Source organism: Lepeophtheirus salmonis, chromosome 10, assembly GCF_016086655.4.
Source record: "Lepeophtheirus salmonis chromosome 10, UVic_Lsal_1.4, whole genome shotgun sequence".
Lineage (NCBI taxonomy): Eukaryota > Metazoa > Arthropoda > Copepoda > Siphonostomatoida > Caligidae > Lepeophtheirus > Lepeophtheirus salmonis.
Genome location: NC_052140.2, coordinates 7,977,142 through 8,002,325, shown reverse-complemented (window position 1 = coordinate 8,002,325; position 25,184 = coordinate 7,977,142). Strand labels below are relative to the sequence as shown.

At 30.7% G+C, this 25,184-nt stretch overlaps 1 protein-coding gene across 1 annotated transcript; it reads left to right on the top strand.

Moving 5' to 3' along the window:
- Window positions 1-6,486: 6,486 nt before the first annotated feature.
- Window positions 6,487-10,403, top strand: LOC121125403 (alkaline phosphatase). The gene is made up of 9 exons (XM_040720602.2): window positions 6,487-6,549; window positions 8,035-8,119; window positions 8,258-8,382; window positions 8,437-8,657; window positions 8,722-9,084; window positions 9,158-9,332; window positions 9,381-9,613; window positions 9,669-10,017; window positions 10,098-10,403. Exons 3-9 carry the CDS (start codon window positions 8,271-8,273, stop codon window positions 10,280-10,282), a joined length of 1,638 nt encoding a protein of 545 aa, XP_040576536.1. The 5' UTR covers window positions 6,487-6,549; window positions 8,035-8,119; window positions 8,258-8,270; the 3' UTR covers window positions 10,283-10,403.
- Window positions 10,404-25,184: the final 14,781 nt, after the last annotated feature.

The following is a 25,184-nucleotide window of genomic DNA, read 5'->3' as shown; positions in this document are numbered from 1 at the left end:
ATTGTCTGATGAAAAAAAAAAAAAAAAAAAAAAATACTATAGTATGTATTAACAAAATTTGTTTTATCAAATTTCTTCTTAAGTAGATAAGTAGAGATATTTGCCTTGTGTAACATAACAAATTATATAATAATTGTACAAATAAAATTTGTGACTGTTTATCCTGATTCTAAAAAGTTGACTAAGTATGGAACTCATGGCTAGTGCACAAAAATTTCATTTTGTAAGAAAATAACCATTGCACAAATTCATTTCCTGCTCTAGAATGTCATATTTAGGCCACATTATTACTTTTTTTTTTTAAGAGGGGATCTTTTTTTAGAATTTTTTATAAAAAAAAAAATCACAGAATAAAAAAAATTGGAAAAAAAAAATTCTAAATTTAAATTTCAAATATTAAATTTTTTGAAAAAAAAAATCGATTTTAGGGTATGACTCAATTTTTCCACAATGATAGTCGGGCCAAGTTAGTCCCATAACAATCTGACCTGGTCTGCCTTTAATTTTTCTTTGTCAGGTCAAGTCGGGTTACATTTTTTTTACTTTCTGACGGAATTTTTTGGAGAGGCCTATGATTGGTTTTTAATGGCTTTGCTGATTTTTTCAAAACACTATTAAATCCACATGTTAGCTCATCTCTTGTATACCCGCAGTGGTCTTAGTTTGTCTATAATGTTAACCTCTTCAGAGAGGTGGTTTTTTCTTTTCTTTTTATATAGTTAGTGTACAGTTTTCGTTTTGTATTTAGTTCAACTTTATATTTTGCATTGGCCATTGATGTTACATTTTCAATTATTTATTAGAGGCTTTTATTTTTTCTCAGAATGTAATAAATATCTAAGGCAAATAATATATTCAGCGTGTGAGAGTATCCTAAGGAATATACATATTATATTAATGGTGCATAGATTGATTCAGATTGGCCCTGGTAGCATAGCTAATCATAATACCACACAAATGAAATTTTTAAATCAAACAAACTCTCCAATCCTCTTTTTTTTTTCTTTTTTTCTACAGACTTTTTCCTGAGGCCCAAAAATGAGTAACAAACTAACTCGAAGATAAAATTATAAAATCGACTGGAATTATGTGTTCAAAGACTCACAAATGCGAATTATATTTTAAGACTAATGATTTGAATTTGATATTGACATAATAAATCTTCCACGGCTCGATAGGCCCATTCATCATTTTATGAAATAGGGTAAACTAGCATAGGTAAGATTGCAATTTTCTACGTATTGCTTCATTTCTAATTATAATTGGTAAATACTTCAATAAATTCGGGGCCCACCCGTAGAGAGGGAAACACTTTTAAGTTTGTTAACGTTTTAATAACTTTATATAGTTGACTAATTGGAATTGATGTACTAAAATAGCAAATACAGAAGAGAAATACATAGAATCCATTCACTAATGATATATATACATAACAATGATTTCGTGAAGAAAAAAAATGATTTGAAAGAAATATAAATACTGGATTCGAGTGCTTTAACTTAATAAAACATCTAACTTAATACATCAACAAGTATAGGTTGGGACTTATGAATATATGAAATTTAAAACTTTACTACTAAAAATAAATGATGAACAAAACATACGAAATTTTTTTTGGGATAAATAAATAGTTATCAATTTCTCTGATAGAGATTCCACGGTTTTCAGAAACAATTTTCTACACTGCTTCAACATATTTATCTGTTGTTGATGTACTTGGGCGTCCAGAGCGTAGCCTGTCATTAGCATCCTCCTAGCCATCTTAAAGAGTTTATACCACTTGAATAAGGAACAAAAATCGCTGCGGTAGATACTAGTAAGGCACAAAAGAGGGCATACAACGACAATTATATACATATAAACTGGGGTACCTCGATATTTTATGCACGTTTGAAAGGTGAATTGACTCAAAAAATTTAAAAACGCTTCTCAAGTATTCTCATGTATGCGGGAGTACATCAAATTTCCCAACTAAGACTACAGGATTGGCATATTTCTTTGCAATAGTTCTAGGATGTTACACCCCGGGAAGTTTCGCCCTGGGATGTTCTGCCCTGCAGAAGTATCGCCCTCATACAAATATTATAGCATAAATGAATTTTCACATATATTTTAAGATTTAAAATTAGGCTCCCCCTATTGAAGTCATTTGTAATGTATTTTTGCATTGAGTGTTGTAAAATGTGTGCATTTAACTTAATTTAATACATTTTAATATATTAAAATATCCAATGGTTCGAATTCATTGTAATAAGAAACAACAATAATTGCATATTAACTACTCAAATGCCATAATTTCATAATTAATTATAAAGGACTTCAAGTTGAAGTAAAGGAGAAGACCTTAAATTAATGTGGGAGGTACATTTATGCTATAATATATGTATGAGGGTGAAAATTTCCTAGGGCGAAACTTCTCAGGGCGTAACTTCTGTTCACACTTTGCAATATTGTTTCTATATTCTATTGTCCATTATAACATATACATTTTTTATTTTCGTTGTTCTAGACGATTGGGTAGCTCATTGATGACATTCATAGTTTTTAATCTAACTCATGGCAATTAAAACTTTGTTATCAAGAAACGATAATTTATTTGGATATTTAATCTTTTTCACGATTTGTGCATGCAATTTCTAAAAAATCAAACAAGATTCTTAGATAAAATAGTGTTGATCACATGCAATCTAAGTGGTATAAATCTTACTTTATATACTTTCTCACTCTTATTATCTTTGAGATTATCATCAATGTGAAAATGTCAAAGTATCTTATATATATGTAACAACGTGAATGTTGGCTTCAAGAGTCAATGAATCATTTTATAAATTCGTTTCTGTGGTAACCTCTTCATCAGTTATAAATTAATTATCAGAGCCATTTAATCAATTGCCAATGTACCCCTGGGAGGCCATATTTCTGAGAAACTGTTCGCATCTTATATCCCTTGTATCTTAGGTTCTCCTATACGCAGGCTCTCACTGTCACTTTGCTGGTCCCCCACTCCTAGTAATGGAGAAGAATCTCCTTGATGGGTCATTATTGATCATGGTTTGAACTTTTTAGATGAATTCGTTTTTCAAGTTTTTATGGCTCATGACGAATCTGGGATTATCAGTCTCCAAAAGACCCTTAAGTATTTGCTGCTTGGTCAGACACATTTGAGACCTCCCAATTTGAAATCTCCATGTCGTTGAGATCAAAAATCATCGTCACGGTGCAACGACGTTCCTCCTATGTAAATTCTCTATATATGGAGTAGCTGTCACTATGATCATTGATCCCATTTTTATGGGAATCTTGATGATTCAACATTCAATTTTTCTGACAGTTGGAAGGCGACCATGTAATCCCTGCAAAAATACTACACCTTCTAGGATGTGTGTACCGGGGTGCTATCTTGGGTAAACAAATAGTTGTCCATGGAGAACGTGTTCTTCAACCATGGCAATACATAGTACATGAGGACCTTGTAGTAGATGTCCGTGTTGACTTTCTCGTTGCCCTTGAAGAAGTAAAGAGGTATCTTGCTACCGTCGGACGTCACGACACCGTTGACCATGACCTGAGCTGAATGTTTGCTCTGAAGGTTCCCTTGACCTGAACTCTTGATTCAGCCAAGAAGTGATCATTTCTCCTGTTCAGAACAGTTCATTTGTTAAAATCTTCTTATGGGAGATCGACTTGTGTGTGGAGGAAATTGCACACCCTCTGCCGTTTTACTTGTTGCTCAGACATTTTTGATTGTACGGAAACAAAACAAACATCAAATTGTATCTTTTTTTCAATTCTTGGTGCCAAGTACAAAATTATCATACTTTTAGAACTTAAACTAGGCGGCCTCTAAGAGAATTCTAATTTTTTCATCACTCTATAGATTTTATAATTGTCAATGAAAAATAGTTTATGAAATATAGCGAAAAATGATTCATTTTAATAATTATTAGATCAAACAACTTTAATTGAGATGACATTGTAAATTTTGCATAAATTATTTTCTGTTCACAAAACAACATTCCTGCCCTGTCCGTAATCAAAAGTACTTGACACACAAACCGCCCTAATGAACAAGGAAAAAATATTTAATCATATAATATTTCACGATTAGAGTAGATAAAGTTCTTAGAAGTAATTTTCTTGGGAAGAACTTTTTTTTTGTCTCATATCTACGAACTACAAATACGTGAATATTTATACGTATGCATATCCAAGTTAGCTTTAAACAATTAAAATCAATGATACAAACGCGGTTACATTCCACAGATTGAATCCAAATAAAATAAAATGATCAAGACCATCGAATAACCATCAAATAACCTTATAAAGGTCGTTGTATGTGTATAATTATTATAGAAATGTTTTCTTATAGACAAGTAATTTTGTGGTCTAGAATTTTTGTTCATACATATATGATAATCATTCGTGGAAAAAAAAAATACTTATTTTTTCTAATTAAAAAAGGTTGAATATAATATAAATTTATTTTGAATCAACATAAAAACGGGATTAAAATGAATACAACATTTAAATCCTAAATAATAGAATAGGTTGTGAAGATAACTAATTTTTAAATCTTCCGTGAAGATAACTAATTTTTAAATCTTCCTTGAAGATAACTAATTTTTAAATCTTCCGTGAAGATAACTAATTTTTAAAACTTCTGTGTCCATAACCAAGGACGTCTGCTGGATTATACATCATGTCGTTATCTTTATTGTGCCACGCAACCTTGCTTTAAAAAAAAACAGAAAAAAGGCCCAAAACCAAACGGTAGTTAGCCAAATTAGTCAATCATACCAACTGTCATTTATCTCTTATAAACTCCCAGACTATCACTGTCATATTATTTCCTCACCATTTTTAAAATAAATTACATATTATTAAATCTACATAGTATTTTATTCGATACTGTATTATAATATTGCTTAATAATATTTGATTAAAAGAGCAGTTATGATATAGTTATCATATTATTTCTATGAAGAAATAGCCTAAATTTCTTCATAGAAATAAAAATATGGCCAATATATTTATTAGTTAAACGACGAGGGATCAACAATTAATTGTATTCCTGTTCTTTGGAAACGGAGCATATGTATAGAATAACTCATTACTTTGTTTATTTATCAAAAAGAATAAAATGAAATAACCATGACGTATCAAGGGAGAAGAAGGAATCAGGGAGGTAATGCCGTGATAGATTTATTATTTTATTTTTATGGGGGAAGCTTTGAATTTTTAACAAAAAAAATTAAAAATCGATAACTATTCAGAAAATATTTCTAAAATTGAAATTTTGTAAATTTTTTTTTGTAAATTTCCCTTCCACAAGTAAAAAAATTCTATATTCAACTTTTTTGTACAATTTCAAATATCTATAGATATTCACAAAAAAGGAAATTTTTGGGAAAAAATTAAAATCCACAGTTTTTCACAAAAAATTTCAAAACTCCATAGTTAAAAAAAAAAATTAAATATAAACATTTTTGGAAATAAATTAAAAAAAAAATTACCCTTATTTTCGTGTAAAATGAAATGAAATTTCGTGAGTAAATTTTTTTTCAAAAACCAAAACTTCCTTTTTTCTGGGGGCGGGGTATGGCTACAGCCACTTAGACCCGTTGATAATTTTTCCTTATATATATTTTTATCAGACAAATGTATATTCAGATGTGCATTCGTTAATTTACTTCCATTGACTGTTCCCCTTTATTTGGGTTTTCTTCGTTTTGTTTCCTATATTAAAAATCTTGATTTTGGGGTACCCGCTATGATTTCACCAATCATTTTCCCTCGTATCGATTTTTTGCAGAATCCTCCTTGTGAACTCATAGAAGCAGTGAATTTAGTTACACAAGAAGTAAAATGATCATAGGAAATAGAAAAGTATTCATGTGTTAAATTAAATTGGCATAAAAATGGATCAGGTGGTCTACGTTTTATGATTTGGAAGCCAAAACAAAAGTAACGTAAAATATAAGCCAAAAAAGATATTCACAATTTATCTGGACCAACCCATAATTCTTGACGTTGAATGTGTTAAAGAGCATTGTTTTGATATTATTGTAGTACCACAAATAGACTTTCGCATTTTCAACTAAATGGCCCTAAAAATTTAGTTTATAAAGTAAAGGATAATTTTCACAAAAATATAAAAAGAGCTTCCATTAAAATAAAAATTAATGAGTGAAAAAGGATTCAAAAATTAAATTGAAATGGGGATTGATTCCATATTGTTCTGAAGCATTTATAAAAATGTTACATGTCTAATTGTATTCTCCCAAATTAAATTGATATTGAATACATTCCTTAATTTACAAGGTGCCACTCTTAATTCAACTGAATACCCATTAATAAAACATTTAATACCCCATATCGTATCTCCTCTTGCACGCCTTCCCCTCCCTCTAGTTTTAGTATTCAATGCTAAAAACAAACAATGATAAAATAATTTTAATGATAAAAAATATCATATTGACTATATTTATATATAATAATTATTCATCTCTTCAATCAGTCTACTTTTGTACAAACTTCATAATTCAAACTGTAAGTACTTTTGAAGATATAATACCATACTTTTAACAAATTAATTACACTCAGGGCCGGTTGTAGGGATCAATTGACCCAGCATATGAATGGGAATGATTTTGAAATAATTAATATAGGTAGAAATCATTCACTCAAAAACAGTTTCATCTTCGATTTTTTACAATTTGGTACATATATTAATATGAATATAAAACTCAAAAATACAATATTTCTCCCTTTCTTGTCCTACGATTTAGGATTAGAGGCTTCTAAAGTTTCAGCCTTAACGCACCTACCTTATTTTTAAATCATTGTATCTTAAATGCTTTTGAAGATATCGATCTACTTTAAAAGTAATTCAATAGATAATTGTTTTATACTTTTTTTGTATTTTATTGTATCAGGCAACAAAATGAGTTTCAGGTCACAAAGTCAATATTTTGACAGCAAAAAAAGTTTATAGAGATACATTTGATTCCGCTTAAATACTATAGATGAAAATTGTTGCATGGGTAGAGCAAATTTCTGAATATATATACTAAATATTATACACAATTTTTTGCAATATATTTCCTTGGTTGTTACCATGTAGTAATGAAGTGGATTCGAATGCAAGTCTAGAAACTTATTGTTTATGTGTATGATATATTTCAAAAGTAATATGTAAAAATTTGAGTAGAATTGAAAATTGACATGTTTGAATTTTTTAAGATCGCAATATTGACTTCGTGACCTTTTGAGTAAAAACTCATTTATTTGTTTTATACAATAAAATACTTTCTTGTACCTCTGCAGTCTTCTTTCCTTCAGAGTGTCCCTCAGCAGGTGGAGTGGGGTCCTTGTGTAAGAGAACAACCCCAAGTCCTCCTTCACAACCTCCTGATTGTCCCCTCGCCCACTTCAAACTCGTTAGAGAAGCGATTCATAGATTTTGTAGGGTCCTCCTGGATCTTCTTCTTTAGGTCTCCCAGAGAATCAGAATCCCTTTTCAAGTTGTGTCTCTCACTTCCTTCTTTCCTTGAGAGGTATTTTCGATCCTTTTTCATATATTCAGCACTTCACAATGTCCATAATCTCTGCCGCCTCACTTTCGGCATCTGGAAGGTCTGAGATCCTCTGCCTTTTAGCTTCTTGCTCACTCATGATGAAAGATTTGAGAATGCTTACTATTGTTTACTTATGCAGAAAGGACGGGAGATTCGGAATATGCAGGGAAAAATTAGAAAACCTCTCAATTTTAATTAATAATTAGTATTTATTAACAGTCCACGGTTTGCTTCCGAACACTGTAAATATGCTTTATATGGTATAAAATCTAATTTAGGAGAAATGACGATAGGCAGAGTTTTTCACTCTGTTGAGAGCCCTTCTGGTTCATCCTTTTTTTCGTGCTTACGAGGCATTTTCTATTCTTTTTAGAAATATTATATATAAGTAATTCAAATATTTTTTACATCTGGAAACATTGTTCTACAATCTATGTTTGACGTCTTTTTCATTTAGGAAAATCTTGGTCCTTAATCCCAAAAGTTAAATTACCAAAGAAACTGCATTGACCTCCTCAAATCATACCCTACAAATCAAGAAGGTAATTTTCATATTTCTCGAGGTAAAAACAATTAGATCTATTTCGATCCACGCTCAAAGAAAGGTTGAAACTGTGCTGCTTATTGTTATGTGCTATAATGGGAATTATATATGTTTAAAAATCTTTTTTACCACCTAGGATATTATTTAGAATGATCAATATTAAACATTTCATAACCTGTATGACCTTTGTATATTACTTTGTGGAAGAATTATCATGTAGTCCAACATTGATGCATAATAAACCCACTCCAAGAATTGAAGGTACATGTTAAAACAGTGCAACTAGAGTTGATTTCATTATTTAAATTTCAATAGATCAAAATTACTGGAGATCATTGGGCATTGAGGACATAAAATTCAAATTAGCACAAAGTCAGAACAATAATGAAGTTAAAAATGTAATTCTTATCATCGGCGATGGAATGGGCATTAATACTATTACTCCTGGAAGGATCTATAAAGGACAGAAGGCAGGCAAACTAGGAGAAGAAGAAACACTCTCGTGGGAGTATTTCCCACATACTGGATTATCCAAAGTATTGAACAAACATCAATTCATCCTAATAAAACAATTTATAACATATATCTACTTTAATTTAGACATACAATACAAACTATCAGGTTCCTGATAGTGCTGGAACTGCAACAGCTATACTAAGTGGCTGTAAAACAAGAATGTCTGTCTTGGGAATCGATAACTCTATCGAAGTTGGTACATGCGATCCAAAAAAGCTAGAAGCTGCAAAATTAGACAACATCTTTACAATGGCCATCAAGAATAAGAAAGAAACTGGGATTGTAACAACAACGCGAATAACACATGCTACTCCTGGAGCAGCGTATGCGGCCACCTCAAATAGAGATTGGGAGGCTGATTCGGACATGTCAAAGGAATTCATTTCCAAAGGTTGTACTGACGTGGCCAAGCAAATGATTTACTCAAGTCCTGGAAATCAAATCAATGTAATTTGATGATCTAAATTGTTTATTATAAATGAATTTAATCAGAATTCAAATGTATTTATATGCTCAATAGGTTCTATTTGGAGGAGGAAGATCCAATTTTTTGAAGGAGGGTGCTGGAGGCAAAAGGCTGGATGAGGATTTAATTTCTGTTTGGAAAAACTTAAAAAAAAATGTTTCATCCAAATACTTGGATTCCAAATCGGATTTAGATCAATGGAATATAGATAACACGGAATACGTTCTCGGTAATGGAACCCTCATCATCTAATATAAATTAACAATATTTATTTAAGGCCTCTTTGGAGATTCGCATCTTCCCTATGAAGTGAGCCGAGATGTGGAAAAAGATCCTTCATTCACAGATTTGTCTCTCGCAGCTCTGAATCGACTTCAAACGGCATATGATGAAGGGAAATCCAATGGATTTGTTCTTCTTCTCGAAAGTGGTCGTATTGATACAGCCCATCATACTAGTTATCCTAAGAAGGCATTTGAAGAGTTAGTAGAAATGGATAGGGCCGTCAATGTATGAAACATCTTATTTATTTGTGGGTTATTTATTAATTTTTTATTTGGTTTAGCTCATGATGAAGAGAATTAATCTTAACGACACATTGGTGATTGTCACGGCAGACCATAGCCATGGAATTTCAATGAACGGATATCCAAGTCGTGGGAATAACATACTAGGCTACGTCTATGACGAAAAATTTGGGAATCATATGACAAGGCCGAATGGAGAGAAAGTCCCCTTTTCCACTATTTCATATGCCAATGGCCCTGGTTTTAGTAAGCATTTTGCGAACAACGACATAGTAGATATTCGATCACTAGACTATGAAAGTGACGACTATCAAACCCAAACAATGTGGTTAGCCCCCGATGAGTATGCAACTCACGGTGGAGAAGACGTACCGATCTACGCAATCGGTCAGTATATCTATATATTTCTTTACTATAGTTTCAAGGAAACTACCTAGAATTAATACTTTTTTTTATTTTACTTTCAGGTCCACAAAGTTATTTGTTCACAGGGGTTCATGAGCAGAGCTACATATCCCATGTCATTAATTACGGAATGTGTCAACTCTCTGATATTGAGGCATCTTTCTGCTCAAGCTCCACTGGAATCTTTCCTTCTCTACTTTTCATGCTTATAAATATTTGTATATCTAGGATAATTAATTATTCGTAATACCATATAGTTAAATTAAGTCAGCCGTCTCCAATTCATAACATTCTAATTGACTTAATTCTATATAATAAATTAAGCTAAAAGTTTAATAAATATTGAAGAATCACATTTGAATCCTAAATATTTTTTATAGGCGTGTACAACTACATATATTTCACTCAGTTCATATTAATCAAAAACACATTTATTATTTTCTTATTTCCTAAAATTAAACTACTTGACAATAGGGGTTTTTAAGTTAATCTAAACTTATATAAAATACTCTGAAAATTGGTAATGATAAAATTAATTAACTCCGTTTCCTGGCCTTTATAAATAAAACAAAAAATCTTCAAACTAAAAAATATTTTAGGTTTCACATAGGTATATTACTTGGGTCAAATGCTCCAGTCCGCCAGCATTCATATAAAAAATGTTTTGTGGTCTCTAGTTCCCTCTATAGAAAAACAAAACAAGAACAGATCCTCTCTTGATAAGTCTGGCCGTATATATTTCCAAGTAAAATAGCACTTGAACCACTTTAGAGAAAATCCATTAAGAAACTCTCCAAACTTTTTAATAACTGTGTAGAAGTTATCTTTATGCCGTCTCTTGCTATCTTTCTATTTATCTGTCCCAAAATGACTGTCTCACAATACACCAAGACGCATGTTTCTGAAGACTTATGACATGTCACATTTCAATTTGTCTCATATTTTTATAAAAAGAGTTACATGGATTCTAAGTAAGCTTCTATCCGACTTTTAGCCCACGGTATGCAAAACAAGTTTATTTTTGGTATTCCATTTTTATTTTGTGATCGGTCGGATCAGGTTACGTAATACAAAAAGTGGGACAAGGAAGCTCTAAAAACATCTCAAAAGGCAATTTCCCGGGAAATGAGAAGACCCACGAGTCTTCAACTTATGCCGCATCTTCGTTTCAATCTAGTTTCAAATATTTTGAATCCTTATTATTTGCTTAATGCTTAGTTTTAATATGTTATTGCAAATTAAGTAATTGGAACACTTAAATTCAAGGCATGTACATGTCGTAGGCTTTACTTAAAATACATAGACAGGATTTGATAATTTCAGGATAGATTGAATTAAAGGGGAGGCGGAAGGGTGCCTTTTCATAATTTCAACGCAAGGATCCCTACGTAGGACTAGTTATTTGTTTCGATTCATTCAACGTCAATATAACTTATAGGGATGCTAATTTGGACTCTTTTTACATTGCTCTCGAATGTATATCTCCCCCGAGGCCAAGCATGAGAGCAGTCAAAGCGAGGACCTTAGGGACAGCAAGGTTGTGGAAAAGCTCGCAAAGATGAGTACAAAGTGACCAAAATGAGTAGAACCCACAAGCTCTCAATCTTTATGTTCATCACATTCAAAAAAAAAAATCTATCTACATATATATATTTTTTTATATCAATTTCAACCTGAACAAACCCACCCATGTGAAAAGGAAAAAGAGCGAAGTTTGTCCGTTTATGTGACTTTTTCGTGTTTTTTTGTATAAATTTCTTAGGACTATTCCCTTATATTTTTATTTTGTGGTTGAATGACAAATAGTTAGTTTGTTTTCGATAATGAATATAGGTTTTCTCACTTAGACCCAAGGGGATCTTAGGGCCCTAATTCCACTTTTAGTAGTTATTGGATTCATTAGGAGATTCATTCCACCCTTCTCATAAGCACTTTTCAGTATAACCTTGAGCTCTTCCAGCAATGCAGTCTTTATATCCTAAATAGTTGCACATCTCTGTCCTTACATAGCTTTTTATCGTTTTGGGAACAAGAAAAAGTCACATGGGACCAAATTTGGTAAATATTGTAACTAAGGCATGATTTTGATATTGTTTTTAGCCAAAAATATATCAGATAAAAATATCAAAATCGAGCAGTTTCGGAACAAACTTCTCTGACACTCGTCTCCTGCCCCAAACGTTCGAAAAAATTTATGGCACGAGCCAATCGATATGTTAAAATAGTTAGCAATTTCTCTGATAGAGATTCCAGGGTTTTCAGAAACAATTTTCTACACTTCTTCAACATATTCATCCGTTGTTGGCGTACTTGGGCGTATAGAGCATAGCCCGTCATTGGCATTTTCCCGACCATTTTGAAGAGTTTATACCACTTGTAAACAGTTTTTTATATTTCACAGTTTCACCGTATTCCATTTCTAGTGTTTTGGAGCACTTAATTTCATATGACTGTTGAATGGTAAAAAAGATCGGACTGATAAAAAAAGGGGACAGAAAAGGGAGGAGGAAAAAGACTGATTAGAAAATCTGTCATAGGACCGATCCAACACTTCCAGGGTCGGCTTGACTGCAGTGCATGGCATATTGTTTCATAATTTAACTGTGATAATATATTTCATTTCACAAATAGAAAGGAACAAGCAACATCATCATGGATTGTTTTCTATAAAATAAAAAAAAGACCCGCATGAACTAGATAAGATTCACTCTGACATAGTGCCTTATTTTACTTCATGTGAGCCTTTGTTCACCCTTTCCTGAGTCGGGAACAAAGATCCCACCGGTAGATACACGTAAGGCAAAAAAGGGGGATATACAACGACAATTATATATGAATATATATATACACTTCGGTACCTCGATATTTTATGCACTTTTGAAAGGTGAACTGACTCAAACCAAATTAAGGATCAAAATATTTCTTTGGAATATTGATTCTATACCTTAATGTAGCTTGTTTTCCAAATGAAATCAATTTGTTCGACAATAAAGGGCCACACAATTAGTTTGAAATTTGTGGAAAAACAGAGTTTTTAACACAAGAAAGAGAAGATTAGACATATTTTCGTAAAAACTTAACAGGCAATTCCAAACTATTGAGGAGAGTTATTTAGTGGAGGCAGAGTTAAAAATAAATAAATATAGATATATACAGAGATTTGATTGCAAGTAAAAATTATAAGTTATGATAAAGATGGGATCTATGGAAAGAAAAAACTAAGTAAAGCGATAAAAAAAGAAAAACAGTTGATGCGTGTGCTCTTTCTCCTTTCCTGTTCATTATTTAATAGGTCGTGAGGGTGTTAAGATCTCTCTCTCTCTGAAAGAAGAATTATCACCTATCTTTGGTGCAGATTGATTTAAAAATGCAAAATAAAATAAGTATAAACGAAAATAAACATAATAGGGAATCAAAAAACTAAAGCTAAAAAAATATCTGCAAGCTGTCGTTACAGTATTCAAGTAAACAATCATCCCTTAAAGGGTTTCACCAATATAAAATACAAAAATAAATTAGAAAGAGAATCTCCTTCATCAGCAAGTAACACACATCTCGAGATTTTTAACGCTATCCATACTATCAACTCCACCTTGGAAAGGAATAGATTTCATCCCGTCTCATGATAGTATACCAACTACTAAGATACCTTCAATATCTCATTCATGCTTCATTTCTAACTTCAGCCAAGGTTTTCTTGAGTCTCTTTGAGTCTGAGGGACTCAAACTAATTCTATTTTCAAAGATGTACTATAATTATCTGCTGTTGTCTACTCTTATCTTTTGTACTCCAACGCATTGGTTCTTGAATCTTTGATCGTCATTTCCAATAAATAATGGTGTATTAACTATGTTTGCTTAAATGGGACTCTTCTATGCCATAATTTACACAAGACTTGTCTTGCAGCTCAGAGTGTCTTTTGAAATTAATGAAAAACACTGAGATAAAAAAGGATTTAAGATTTAAGAAATTAAATGTCAAAGAAATACTATAAAATGTATTTTCATGGTTTATTCGTTCCTATTATTTTTAGTTTTTCAATACAATCTTGATTATGATTACAAATAATATAGGAAGTAATTTATATTGATCTATTCATAATAACTAACTTTGTACATACATGGTTTTTGTAGTCATAGTTAAAAAAAATACAGCCTCTCCGCGTATATGTTTTAAAATATCCGTTATAATTTAAATAACAATGAAATTATTTGTTCAAAAAGAAAAATATGAACACTTATTAATTCAATAATCAATGAAGTTTGAATAATTTAAATTAATTCATATTTCAATCTATTAGACCATACAGAATTGCTTACAAAAAAGAAAACCTGAGCTCTCTAGTTTTACACTCTGACATGATCAACGAATTTACATTTCCAGAATCCGGTCTACCCATTCATAAATTCCAAAACGCTGGAGAGGAAGAAGAGTTCTGCCAAAAAGGTTAAACAGGACCTGGAGGAGTCAAAGAATACACCCAAAGGCAATCCCCTCAAGTTCATGAGAGTCCGTGGAAGAGAGTTCAGGGTTTCATACCAGATTGTCCAGAGAGATATCAAAAAAAGGCGTGGAAAGAGCTTTGTGAGGGATGAAAGGTAACTTTTGACAGCAGTAATGGAAGAAAACCATCTCCTTCGTTGCAAAACTGCTTTAAATGAGTCTTTTCAGCTCTTTTTATTGACAATTTAGTACCATCGACTACAACTTTTGTCCGCCTGGAAGCTATCGTTACCGCTAAGGGCACCAACATTAATGATTAAGATTTATAGTATGAATTGTATTAAAATTCAATTGTTAATTAATAAATTATATCTTGTTGAAGTTAAAAATTCAAAGTGTTCAGATCTTAATGGAGCACTCGGTATTATTCATATAAATAAAAAATACAAGATCTTCATTTTATAAGATACGTTATTTACTTCTATAGGGCATCCGTATTAAATTCCTGATTCCTAAACAGAGGCATAATATTAGTTAATTGATTTTCTAAGATGTGAGATTTCAAAATATGAATCTATAACTAATCATCTTTAAAAGGCAGAGTGCAATATCGATTAAATCCAATGCATCTTTCAAGCATAATTAGCTCAAACTACAACTCAAACAGTTATGAATCGGGGCTGGACTTATACAAGTCTGTCAAATATTGAATACCATTTATAAAAATGTACTTAGTTAGAAAAATAACTATTATTAAAAAAGAATGAGATATTCGAATAGATTGGATATTTCATTTATTACAAAATATGTTGTCGAAAGATAAAATGTGGGATACATAGAGTATAAACATTATCAAAATATAGTGTTAGGACGATTCCAAATAAATTCCAAAGCTATTAAAAAAAAACATCCAAAATCCACTGTTGTTCACAAAAAAAAAAAAAAAAATATTGGAAAAAATTTCAAATATTAAATTTTTCGCAAAAATATTTCAAAAATATAATTTTTCATTTAAAAGATATTAAGAGAAAATTAAAATTTTTGGAAAAAATGAAAAATAAAATGCCAATATTGAATTTTTTGAAAACAAAATCAAATTTTAAGTTTTTTTAAGGTATGTGATGTCCATTCTAAAATGTAGCAAAAAAATTAAAAGTCCAATCATGGCAAGTTAGCAATGGCAATGACAGAAAATAATTAATTAATTATATGTTGTATTTTCAAGAGTGTCAAGATTTTTAGTGTAGGTTTGATTATATTTACATCAAATGGACAGAATACAAAAATAAATTTTGTATACAAGAAGGTTTTACAAAATAAATTTACAGTACTATATATTTATAGAAGATGGTTTTAGTTTAGAGTTTTATCATAAACAATTTAAATATAGATAAAATATTGCATTTTTTTTATCATGCAACCTTTTATTGCTTATTTATTAAATATTATATACGAAAAATAAAAGTTAAACAAAAAAAAATTAATTAAAATCAAACTTTAAATTTATGCAACAAATCTTGGTTAAGTTGTAATATTGGTTTCAACTTCTGATCTTTCATTTTACTTGATTTTTGTATGATTACAGATATCTTGAATACTGGAATGTTTTTTATCAATCGTTATTTCCTTTAATTTTCATCTTTATATGTACAGCATATTTTGGCGGCTAGGCAGAAGTGTTTGGGGTAAGTTAATCAAAGTATATCCATCAACAAAGTATTTATTTCATAGTCGAGGAAAAAGGACAAGTGTCCTACTTGGAATTCCTACCAGACGAGACAATGCATTGATTGCTTAAGTCTGGAAAGGTTCACTATCTGGAGAGTCAGGAAGGTACTGGAATTGTCTGGAGGTGATTGCGAATCATCATCAAATCGTGCTGATCCCAATATGAGGTCAAACTGCAAGAGGTATTAGGATTTTAACTTTAAGGAACCCAGTGTCCAAACCCCCTGTAGCTCAATCCAATTTTTTTTATTCAGCTTTTATTTGACATTGATTTTATTCAAACCAGATGATTAGGTTAGGAGAAAATCCATTTTTTCGTAAATCATGTTGGTTTTTATAAATAGAACTCGCACTCTGTGTACATTTTTAACTTCAATGTATGACCCTAAATCAAAATTATAATTTTTATAAATGCCAAAGCTATTGCGGTTAAAGGTTCAATTTTCTTGATCCAACAATTTTTTTTAATAATTGAAGAATCCAAAATTAGAAAATGAACATTAAAATTATTGACACAGCATCAATACATCATTTATTTTTATGTCTGCATTTTGTGGCTTAGAATGTCGTTAGGTAAGGTGAGGTAGTTACCTTCAACTCCATTATATTTTTTCTTCTTTAAAAAATGATTTTTTCATATGTAATTTTGCAATCGTAAACACATGAATCATAACTAGTTTTAAGTAATGTTTCGTCGTTCCTTATTTAGGATTAAGGACTGTGGCCCAGTCCTTCTAGTAGGGGCATAAAAAGGTAACATCAACAACTAGAGACGTTTTGACGTCATAATTTACATATTTCATGTATAATTGTTATTTTCTCATGATTCCTAACTAAAAATAGTAAATTTTTATAAAATAGTTATTAATATTTTGTTTTATTATCTTTATTAAAGAATTCAGTTAATTATTTAATTTTTAAATTTAAATATAAAGTTCAAAAAGAAACAAATTTGCGTATTAAATATTAAATACTTAGGTGAATTTTACTCTATAAACTTAAACAATATTATTAGGAAATTAAATAATTAATAATAATTAAATGCGGCCAATAATAAATACATGTGTTGCACAATTTCATGTATACTTGCACTTTTGCTAGCCCGAACATTGTTCCTCCTTTCTCTGTTCGTCTCTTTCCATAAAGTTTTGCCTGCATCTGAACTCGAACTTGAGAATATTTTCGAATATTTTGCGTCTTAATATTATGATAATTGGGTAGGGATATATTTGTTATTTCTTTATCAAATAGATCTGGGAGGATTTTATCTATATTTCTTAAATCATTAGATTTTTGAGTGTTAATAAGGTTGCAAAATCGCTTATCGTCTGTGACGAATATATTTTTGAAGACTTACTTGATACAGTGACATAAAGAATGGTCAGTATGATCTTTTAGATCAAAGAGTTTTATATATGGGCCAATATCACTAGTGTTCAAAATAACAAAACTAAAAGAGTCCCAACAAACAGATTGATATGTCTTAATTTGGTTTAAAATATAGCCAGCAATATAGGTTAAATAAAATATCAGTTTGTTGTTCTTTACAACAGAGTATCTTCTTGTAGAGGAGGAGTTAGTTCTTGAAGAAAATATGCATAATCCGCTTAGTTTTTGTTTCTTTCCTTCTTTTAAATAATCTAAGAAATCGATTACCTACCTATTCGCCATCATTATATTGATAATTAGATGATCCATTTTCCTTCACGTACTGACGTAAAGTAATTATTCGAATAATTAATAATAATTATGTTATATATTACTGGGACCTACTATACCATTAAAACAAGTAGCACATCGAGAACCATTAGCCCGAGGAAATAGTATGGTCAGTATTTGTCATAATATTTTCAAGATGCAAGATGTCACTCATTTATTTACTATACGAACACTAAGTAGTATTAATAAATTTAAAAAGTAAGATTACGTTTTTAATTTATTCTAGTTTTAAATATTTTATATTTACATATTATTATAAAGCAAATTTGAAACAAATTACTCCAAAATAATTGGTCATTCTAGCGTTGGGCGTTAATAAAAAAAATCACCAAATAATTAATTTTATTATGTTGAGTTAAATCATGCTATTCATATTATATCAGGGTCTGTTGTTGCATGCAACCTCGATGGAGGTATCCCTTCCATCAGAAGAAGTTAAAGAATTTTACTTCTCTTCTTAAGGAGAAATATTTATATCTATAAAATGATATATTACATAATCAATATTTATCTAAATATATTTCTACATTAAATTTCTTTGGATTATTTAAAATTGTCTGATTATTTTTTGTTTTTGTACCATTTCACCATTAAAACCCTATTAATTAGAGAGTAAAGGGAAATTATACAGAGTTGAATTAACCGCCACCTTCTCTGCTAAATCAAATTTCTCCTCCAATAGGCACATTTTTTTAAAATATTAATGGATAAGAGTAAAGGTTTAGATCGGAGGTGCAGCAAGTTTTTTAATACCAAATTATCTATAAAATCTTAACATGCCTCCTCTCTTTTTTCCTACTATAGGAGGCCTTCCTTTGAAGTTGGATCGCAGTTCTTTGGTTCTCTGTTCTTTTTTATTATACGTTCTGAGCAGTGGTTCCACATTATAGTCTTCCTACCCAAGAATAACTTTCAAATAAGCTATGACGCTATGAATTACATCAACAATCTTAACTTTATTTCACCTCACAATATATACAGACTTTGACACTGGAAGCTTTTTTTATTGAGATCAGGATAAAAAGTAACCTCTTGCTCTAAAAACAACCTTAATTGGATATCTGACAAATTGTTGAGTTGATTGGAGAAGTAAAACGCATCTATTTGTTCACTTAACAATTCCAATTATTTACTGCGTCTTGGTTGAGAAGATGCCCAAATCCTATTTCACGTTACGTTAGATTAAGAAGTGTGTTTCGGGTATAAAGATTGATGGGAATATATTTTTTTAGTTTGCTTCATTTTAATAAGGCATGGCCGTTCAACATGTGACATGTTGAACGGCAGGATTTTTTATCCCAAAGGTCGTCTTCAAAGTCCTAATTCAAAAATGTGATGAGTCCACACTTGAATTCTAGTAGGTGTCTTATCATAGCTTCCAAAGATTTCGGAGAGTCGGTCCCATTCTTGCAGCTTACGACACAGCATTAATCAGAATTCATTATACTGCAAGTCCACCACGTCAAATCTCAAGTCATGCCAAAGTCCTTGAATATTTCCATCGAGTCCTCAGATGCTCATTTCTAGTCTGTAACATATGGTCCGTAGTGATAAGGTTTTTCTTGAGTCCATAATATGTTAGCTTTGGAGTCCAAGTGGAGTAACAAGACTTAGTTATGGAGTCCAAGTCAAGTCTCGAGTCTTTGATTGTAAGATATTCTTCAAAATATTGACTCAAGTTCAACTGGATTCGCAAGTCTAAAGTCCAAGTTCCCGCTTCTGGCAACAATTGACCATTGTATCTTAAATTATACATCTACTATAATAACAACTATAAAATCCTCGGTATACGTATGTATAATTGAATAGACTTCTTCTCCTTGGTGGTTATTCCAAAAAAAGGAAAAATCAAAACACAAAATAATTTATTCTTTCCCCAGAGCAATCTTAGAATGTGAGGTGTGTTTTATCCCTCATTAAAATATTTATATCCCAGCGTACAATAAATAAATGAGTGAGGTCATAGAACAGCGACATCTTGAGAAAATATTATGACACATATTGACCATACTATTTTCCTCCGTCTAACGCATAGAAGGGTGCTCAATGCGCTACTTGGTTTAATGCTTTAGGATGTACCTGTCTTATATATTTTATTTCGAATTATTTTATTAATAAATTCGCTAATCCTATTCCTAATTCTCTTTTTAATTCGTATTCAATATTTTCCGTTGGTGAAGTCATTCGTTTTTTTTGTATTTTAAATTTCTTATGGGGATTTTCGAATCAACAAACCATACCTTAAAAAACTTTGAGACACAGGGAATTGATGTTGTTTTATAAAAAAATCAACTTATTAGTGAAAAAAAAATTGCTCTCCAGAGCCCAGGAATCTGGACCGATCAGAATGAAACATAGCCTTAGTTACGTAACTTAGAATTCTGAGCAACTTTTATTTTATGCTTAAAGTCTCCGTTTTTGAAATAAATACCCTATCCTATGCGTTTTTATTAGCGGACATACAACTATAAATTATATTATAAGTAATATAATTTATTTATTTTCTCATTATTAATAAGCTATAAGAATACATAGCTTTTACAAGAAATGTCCAATGTTCTTAATACATCTCTCATTATATCATATTTGGCTTAATACACCAACGACATTTTTCTAAAAAAATCCAATAACCCACTGTTAAGGACCGGATCCAAGGACAGACAGTTCTAAGGGCCGGTCTAAAGACTAGACTGGACCAAATACATAAGGACCGACACAACACTAGTTATAAGTATAGTTGATAATATTGTGGAGAAAAACGCGTGCAAGCAGAAGGGGGGGAAAATACATATGGTATCATTGTTTAAAATACTGATGTGATTATCATCTGCCTGCTTTATTATGATTTTTGAGGGTATAACGAATGTATTTATTAGCAAAATGTTTCATGAAGATATACTACGTATAATTGACTTAGACGTTTTTTATCCGTTACAGTAGATTTGAAAACGTCACACTCCATGAAATTGTAATTCATTATGAACCATATTCTCAGAATAATAGCTAATGAAACAGACAAAGGAGAGTATTCCGAAAGTATATTTGAAGTTCTAAGTTTTAAAAAAGAAGGCTTTAATTAATATAATCTACATAATAAAAAATATACCATCATACATTTATGTTAAATATACAAAATTAAACAATTGGAATCATATATCTAATAACAATAAATTATAAATACAGAATATTGAAATTATAGATTGATCCAAATAATATTTTCTTGTTCTGACACCGGAATCCAGTTAAATATGTCATAACTTTAGGTTGCAAAACACAAGCGAGGCGTGGAGTTTAATCAAAACGATAATCACCCCTCTTCTTCATGTGGAAGTTGCTATATACAATTGTGCACAGGATAGATATATCTCTCCCGATGAGATCTAACTAATTATTAATAATAAAGTAAATGCCAAAATTATAAAAGTAGACAATAAATATACTAATAAAAAAATGTTAGAAATAAATCCATCTTAAAGATTTAGAGCAAAAGCTAATTATGTAGTAATGTCCGGCGATATTACTCCTTATTAAGAGCATCAAAAAGATATTTTCCCCGTTATTTATGCTTATATAACAACATACTATTATCATGAAGGATTTACACAATTGCTAGTTATAATGCTACACCTATACCAATGTAACTACCCCTGTTGTTGTTACCATTTAAGTAGTTGTTTTTGCCTTTTATGAGTTTTCTGAACACAATTTCTTGGAGCCTATCAACCATAGCTAAGCCTTAAGTGATAAAAAATGTAATATTTATCGACTATGTAATATTGGAAAACCTAATTATCATACCCAAGTCTTTAAGTAGAAGAAACTAGTCTCAGAAAAACTAGTTGCGAACCATCCAAAGCTACTACTCCCGTTGTTGTGACCATTTAAGCAGTTGTTTTTGCCATTGAATGAGTTGTGTATCATAACTCTTGATAATTTTGCTAAAATAGAATCATATTTTAGGGTTAGATTTAAAAAAATTGAATACTTACTGTTAGATAACAAAATTCAGAGTTCTATTTCGAAATTAGTAAATATTTATATAGTAACTTTTTACTGATAACTTGATCGTCATTTGGTGTGGATGACTCAAAACATTTTTATATGTATTTCTATAAATGACATCAGTACCAACATCCTCCATTAATTTAATGATGGTTCCTCGGGAAGGGATAGGTCTACCCATGTATTTCTCCGCAAATTTTTTGAACGTAGATGATTAGCAATGGATAAGGTTATATTACATGCAATAAGCATCTTTGTTAAATCAGAGTAGAGTTAAAGTCTGACTTGATGTATTCATCATTAACTTGATTTTTATATGAATATCCATGCTCTTGATATGAGATGAGGATAATGAGTGGCGTGTAATTCTAGACAGGATATTAAAGGCACATTTATATCGACAAATCCAACAACCCATCTGTTTCTCATCCGGTAAGTATTTTCCAAATTCCTGGGCCTCCATTTTCAGAAATCCAGACAGAAGGCGAAGTTATTTTAGGAAATTTATTCTGTTCTTTATCTTTATCTAATATTATATTAATATTGAATAATAAAGGCGGGAAGGATAACGTTCTTGATTAATAGAAGAAGATGTATATTATTTAATCAATGATGCCATGCGTATTTATTCTTTTCTCCTCACACGCTTTTCTATTCTTACCAAAATTATCACCCTTAGTTATAAGGAATAGGGTCATACTTTTAAAATACTTGAACTCTGATATATTAATGAATATTAATCTGTTGACCCAAATGTACAACTTGAGATACTTAAGTCATTTAAAAGAAGTAAAAAAAGCCGAATAGACAACTTTATTTTGAAGTATTACGCATGTTCAATTCACATTTATCAGTTATTATTATACGAAATCCTGAGTTCAGTTGTGTTAAAAAGATTAGACCTTCCCACTCCCAAAAAAAAAAAAAAAAAAATGGATATTTCGTTCCTTTTGCCGTTGGTTTTGGCTGATATAATAAAACGTAATAACAGCTACACTGCTCTTCTCCCAAAAAATATTCAAATTGATAAAATTACCACGTTATTAGTGGTTTATTTTATTTTACCATACCGGCAGATCATATTTTATACAACTCTTTTTTTTTAATAATAATTAAATATTTTTTAAGTAATAAAACCCGTAAAATGTAATAGTCGTTTCTCCAAATGCAATTTTGGATTATGAATTCCCAGGTATAAAAAAAATTATCCAATTTCTTTATTCATATTTATAGTAGTTATCAAATACTAAGGTTCTACCAGGTGCTCCAATAATTAATGAAGGTTGAGTGATTGAAATTAATTCATATTTCGAATATTAAAACATAAACAATTATTTACAGAACAAAGGAAATCTGAGCACTCTAGCTTACGTACAAGTCGAGAAAAGGACACTTGTACGTGATCAATGAATTTCCATTCGTGCACTCCAATCAGTTGGGTGTGTCCAGGATCTTGTTGAAGTTAAATAGTCAAAGTGCTAAGATTTTGACCCATTTCTTCCAACGAACCCTTGCGTTTGAATTAATGGCTTAAACTTTTAAATGTTTTTACTTTAATAATTAATTTAAAATTTTAATCAGAACAATTTTAATATTATTAATTACTCGCAGAAACACGCTATCTTAAGGATAGCTAATTAAAAAGATTACATTTATATTTAGCTTGTATATTTTAAAATCTTAGACTAAAACGATTTACAATAAACTATAATTATATACTAGGTAAATTTATATCGTAAAACCTCTTTGTATACAACATTTTTTTTTTTTTTGTATTCTGTCCATTTTATGTAAATATAATCAAACCTAGACTCTCTTTTGACACTCTTGAAAATGCAATATTGAAGATCCAACATCTACGCTAATTTTCTTCCTCATTCCCTTTTTTAATTCGTATTTAATATACGTTCTCCCTTTTTTCGTTTGTACAATAATTCGTTCATTGGACTTTTAATTTTTTTGCTACATTTTAGAATGGACAACACATACCTTAAAAAACTATAAGAGACGGGGAATCAATCTTGTTTTTTGAAGAAAAAAAATCAACTTATTAGCGAAAAATCAAACTTCCCCTCCAGAGCCCAGGAATCTGGACCGATCAGAATGAAACATACCCTTAGGTACGTCACTTAAAATTCTATGCAACTTTTATTGTATGCTTAAAGTATGTATCTGTCTCTGAAATAAATGCGTTTTTATCATTATTTTTCTAAGCGGGGCGTACATCAAACACACACGCATATAAATTATTTTACTACTATGTATACATTGTGCAGTACAGGGCATAAATGTTCGTGGATTCTTCTCAACAATAGAAATTTATTCAATATTCGTTGGAAATTGTTCACAACTTGACAAGAACTCATTCTAATTCATTAATCAACATTCATAGCAATTAGTAGGAGAAAAAAAGCAGATGTTATTTTTTAATCATTTATGATCAGTTGTTGACCTTAATTTCCGCTGTATGATGTAGTACAAAAGAAGGAATAACTAGCAAAGGGTACAAGGCGTTGCTTGACCTAAGGAGGGAGCATGAAATCACATGGACGTTGCTCTATTTTATTTCTTATTTATATAAAGACCCATTTAGTCCGTCTGAGTAGAATTATAGAGCCCTTGTATATATTTATTTATTGCTATGGATTTAAAAAAAAAAAAGTGTTATAAACTTCAAATAATATACAAACATATATGTATGAAAAAATGTGTCTATATGAGAAGTCCAACTTTTATTTTTGTCAAAAAATAGGTAAATCGAAATTTGGAATAAATTTCCTAAAAAATGTTTCGAGCATATTTTTCAAAAAAAGTAGTAAATAATATTTTTTTGCCATTGTAAAGAGGAACACAATCCTACTAATATTTTTTTCGTACTTGCAAAAACAAAACAACAAAAGATCGAGAATAATCTCGTTAAAAATAACCCTCGATAACTCGCAAAGATTATCTAATAAAATGTTCCGTAAATTGAAAATACTGTGATTTAATGTGAAAGTTTGAGGAGTGTATGATCAAAATGCATCGTTTTGTGGCATTTACTCTTAAAAATTTAAAATTGACGTTTGATGAAAGAAAATAGAAGAAAATTTTGTTTGGGCTTTGGGTATTGAATAAGCCTTCCTTAGATGTTTCCTTCCCCTTCAAAAAACAGCCACCATTACTACAAAAACATTTTTCTATTTTTGTGTTAGCGAAATAACGCTTTAATACCTATAGGCATGAACTACAGCGACATTAATAGGATGTGTGACTC

Bases quoted from the DNA above. Each gene is read 5' to 3' on its own strand.
- LOC121125403 (XM_040720602.2), top strand. From the start codon at position 8,271: ATGATCAATATTAAACATTTCATAACCTGTATGACCTTTGTATATTAC. The intron at 9,085-9,157 runs GTAATTTGATGA...TATGCTCAATAG, and splicing joins GTCCTGGAAATCAAATCAAT to GTTCTATTTGGAGGAGGAAG. The intron at 10,018-10,097 runs GTCAGTATATCT...TTTTACTTTCAG, and splicing joins CGTACCGATCTACGCAATCG to GTCCACAAAGTTATTTGTTC.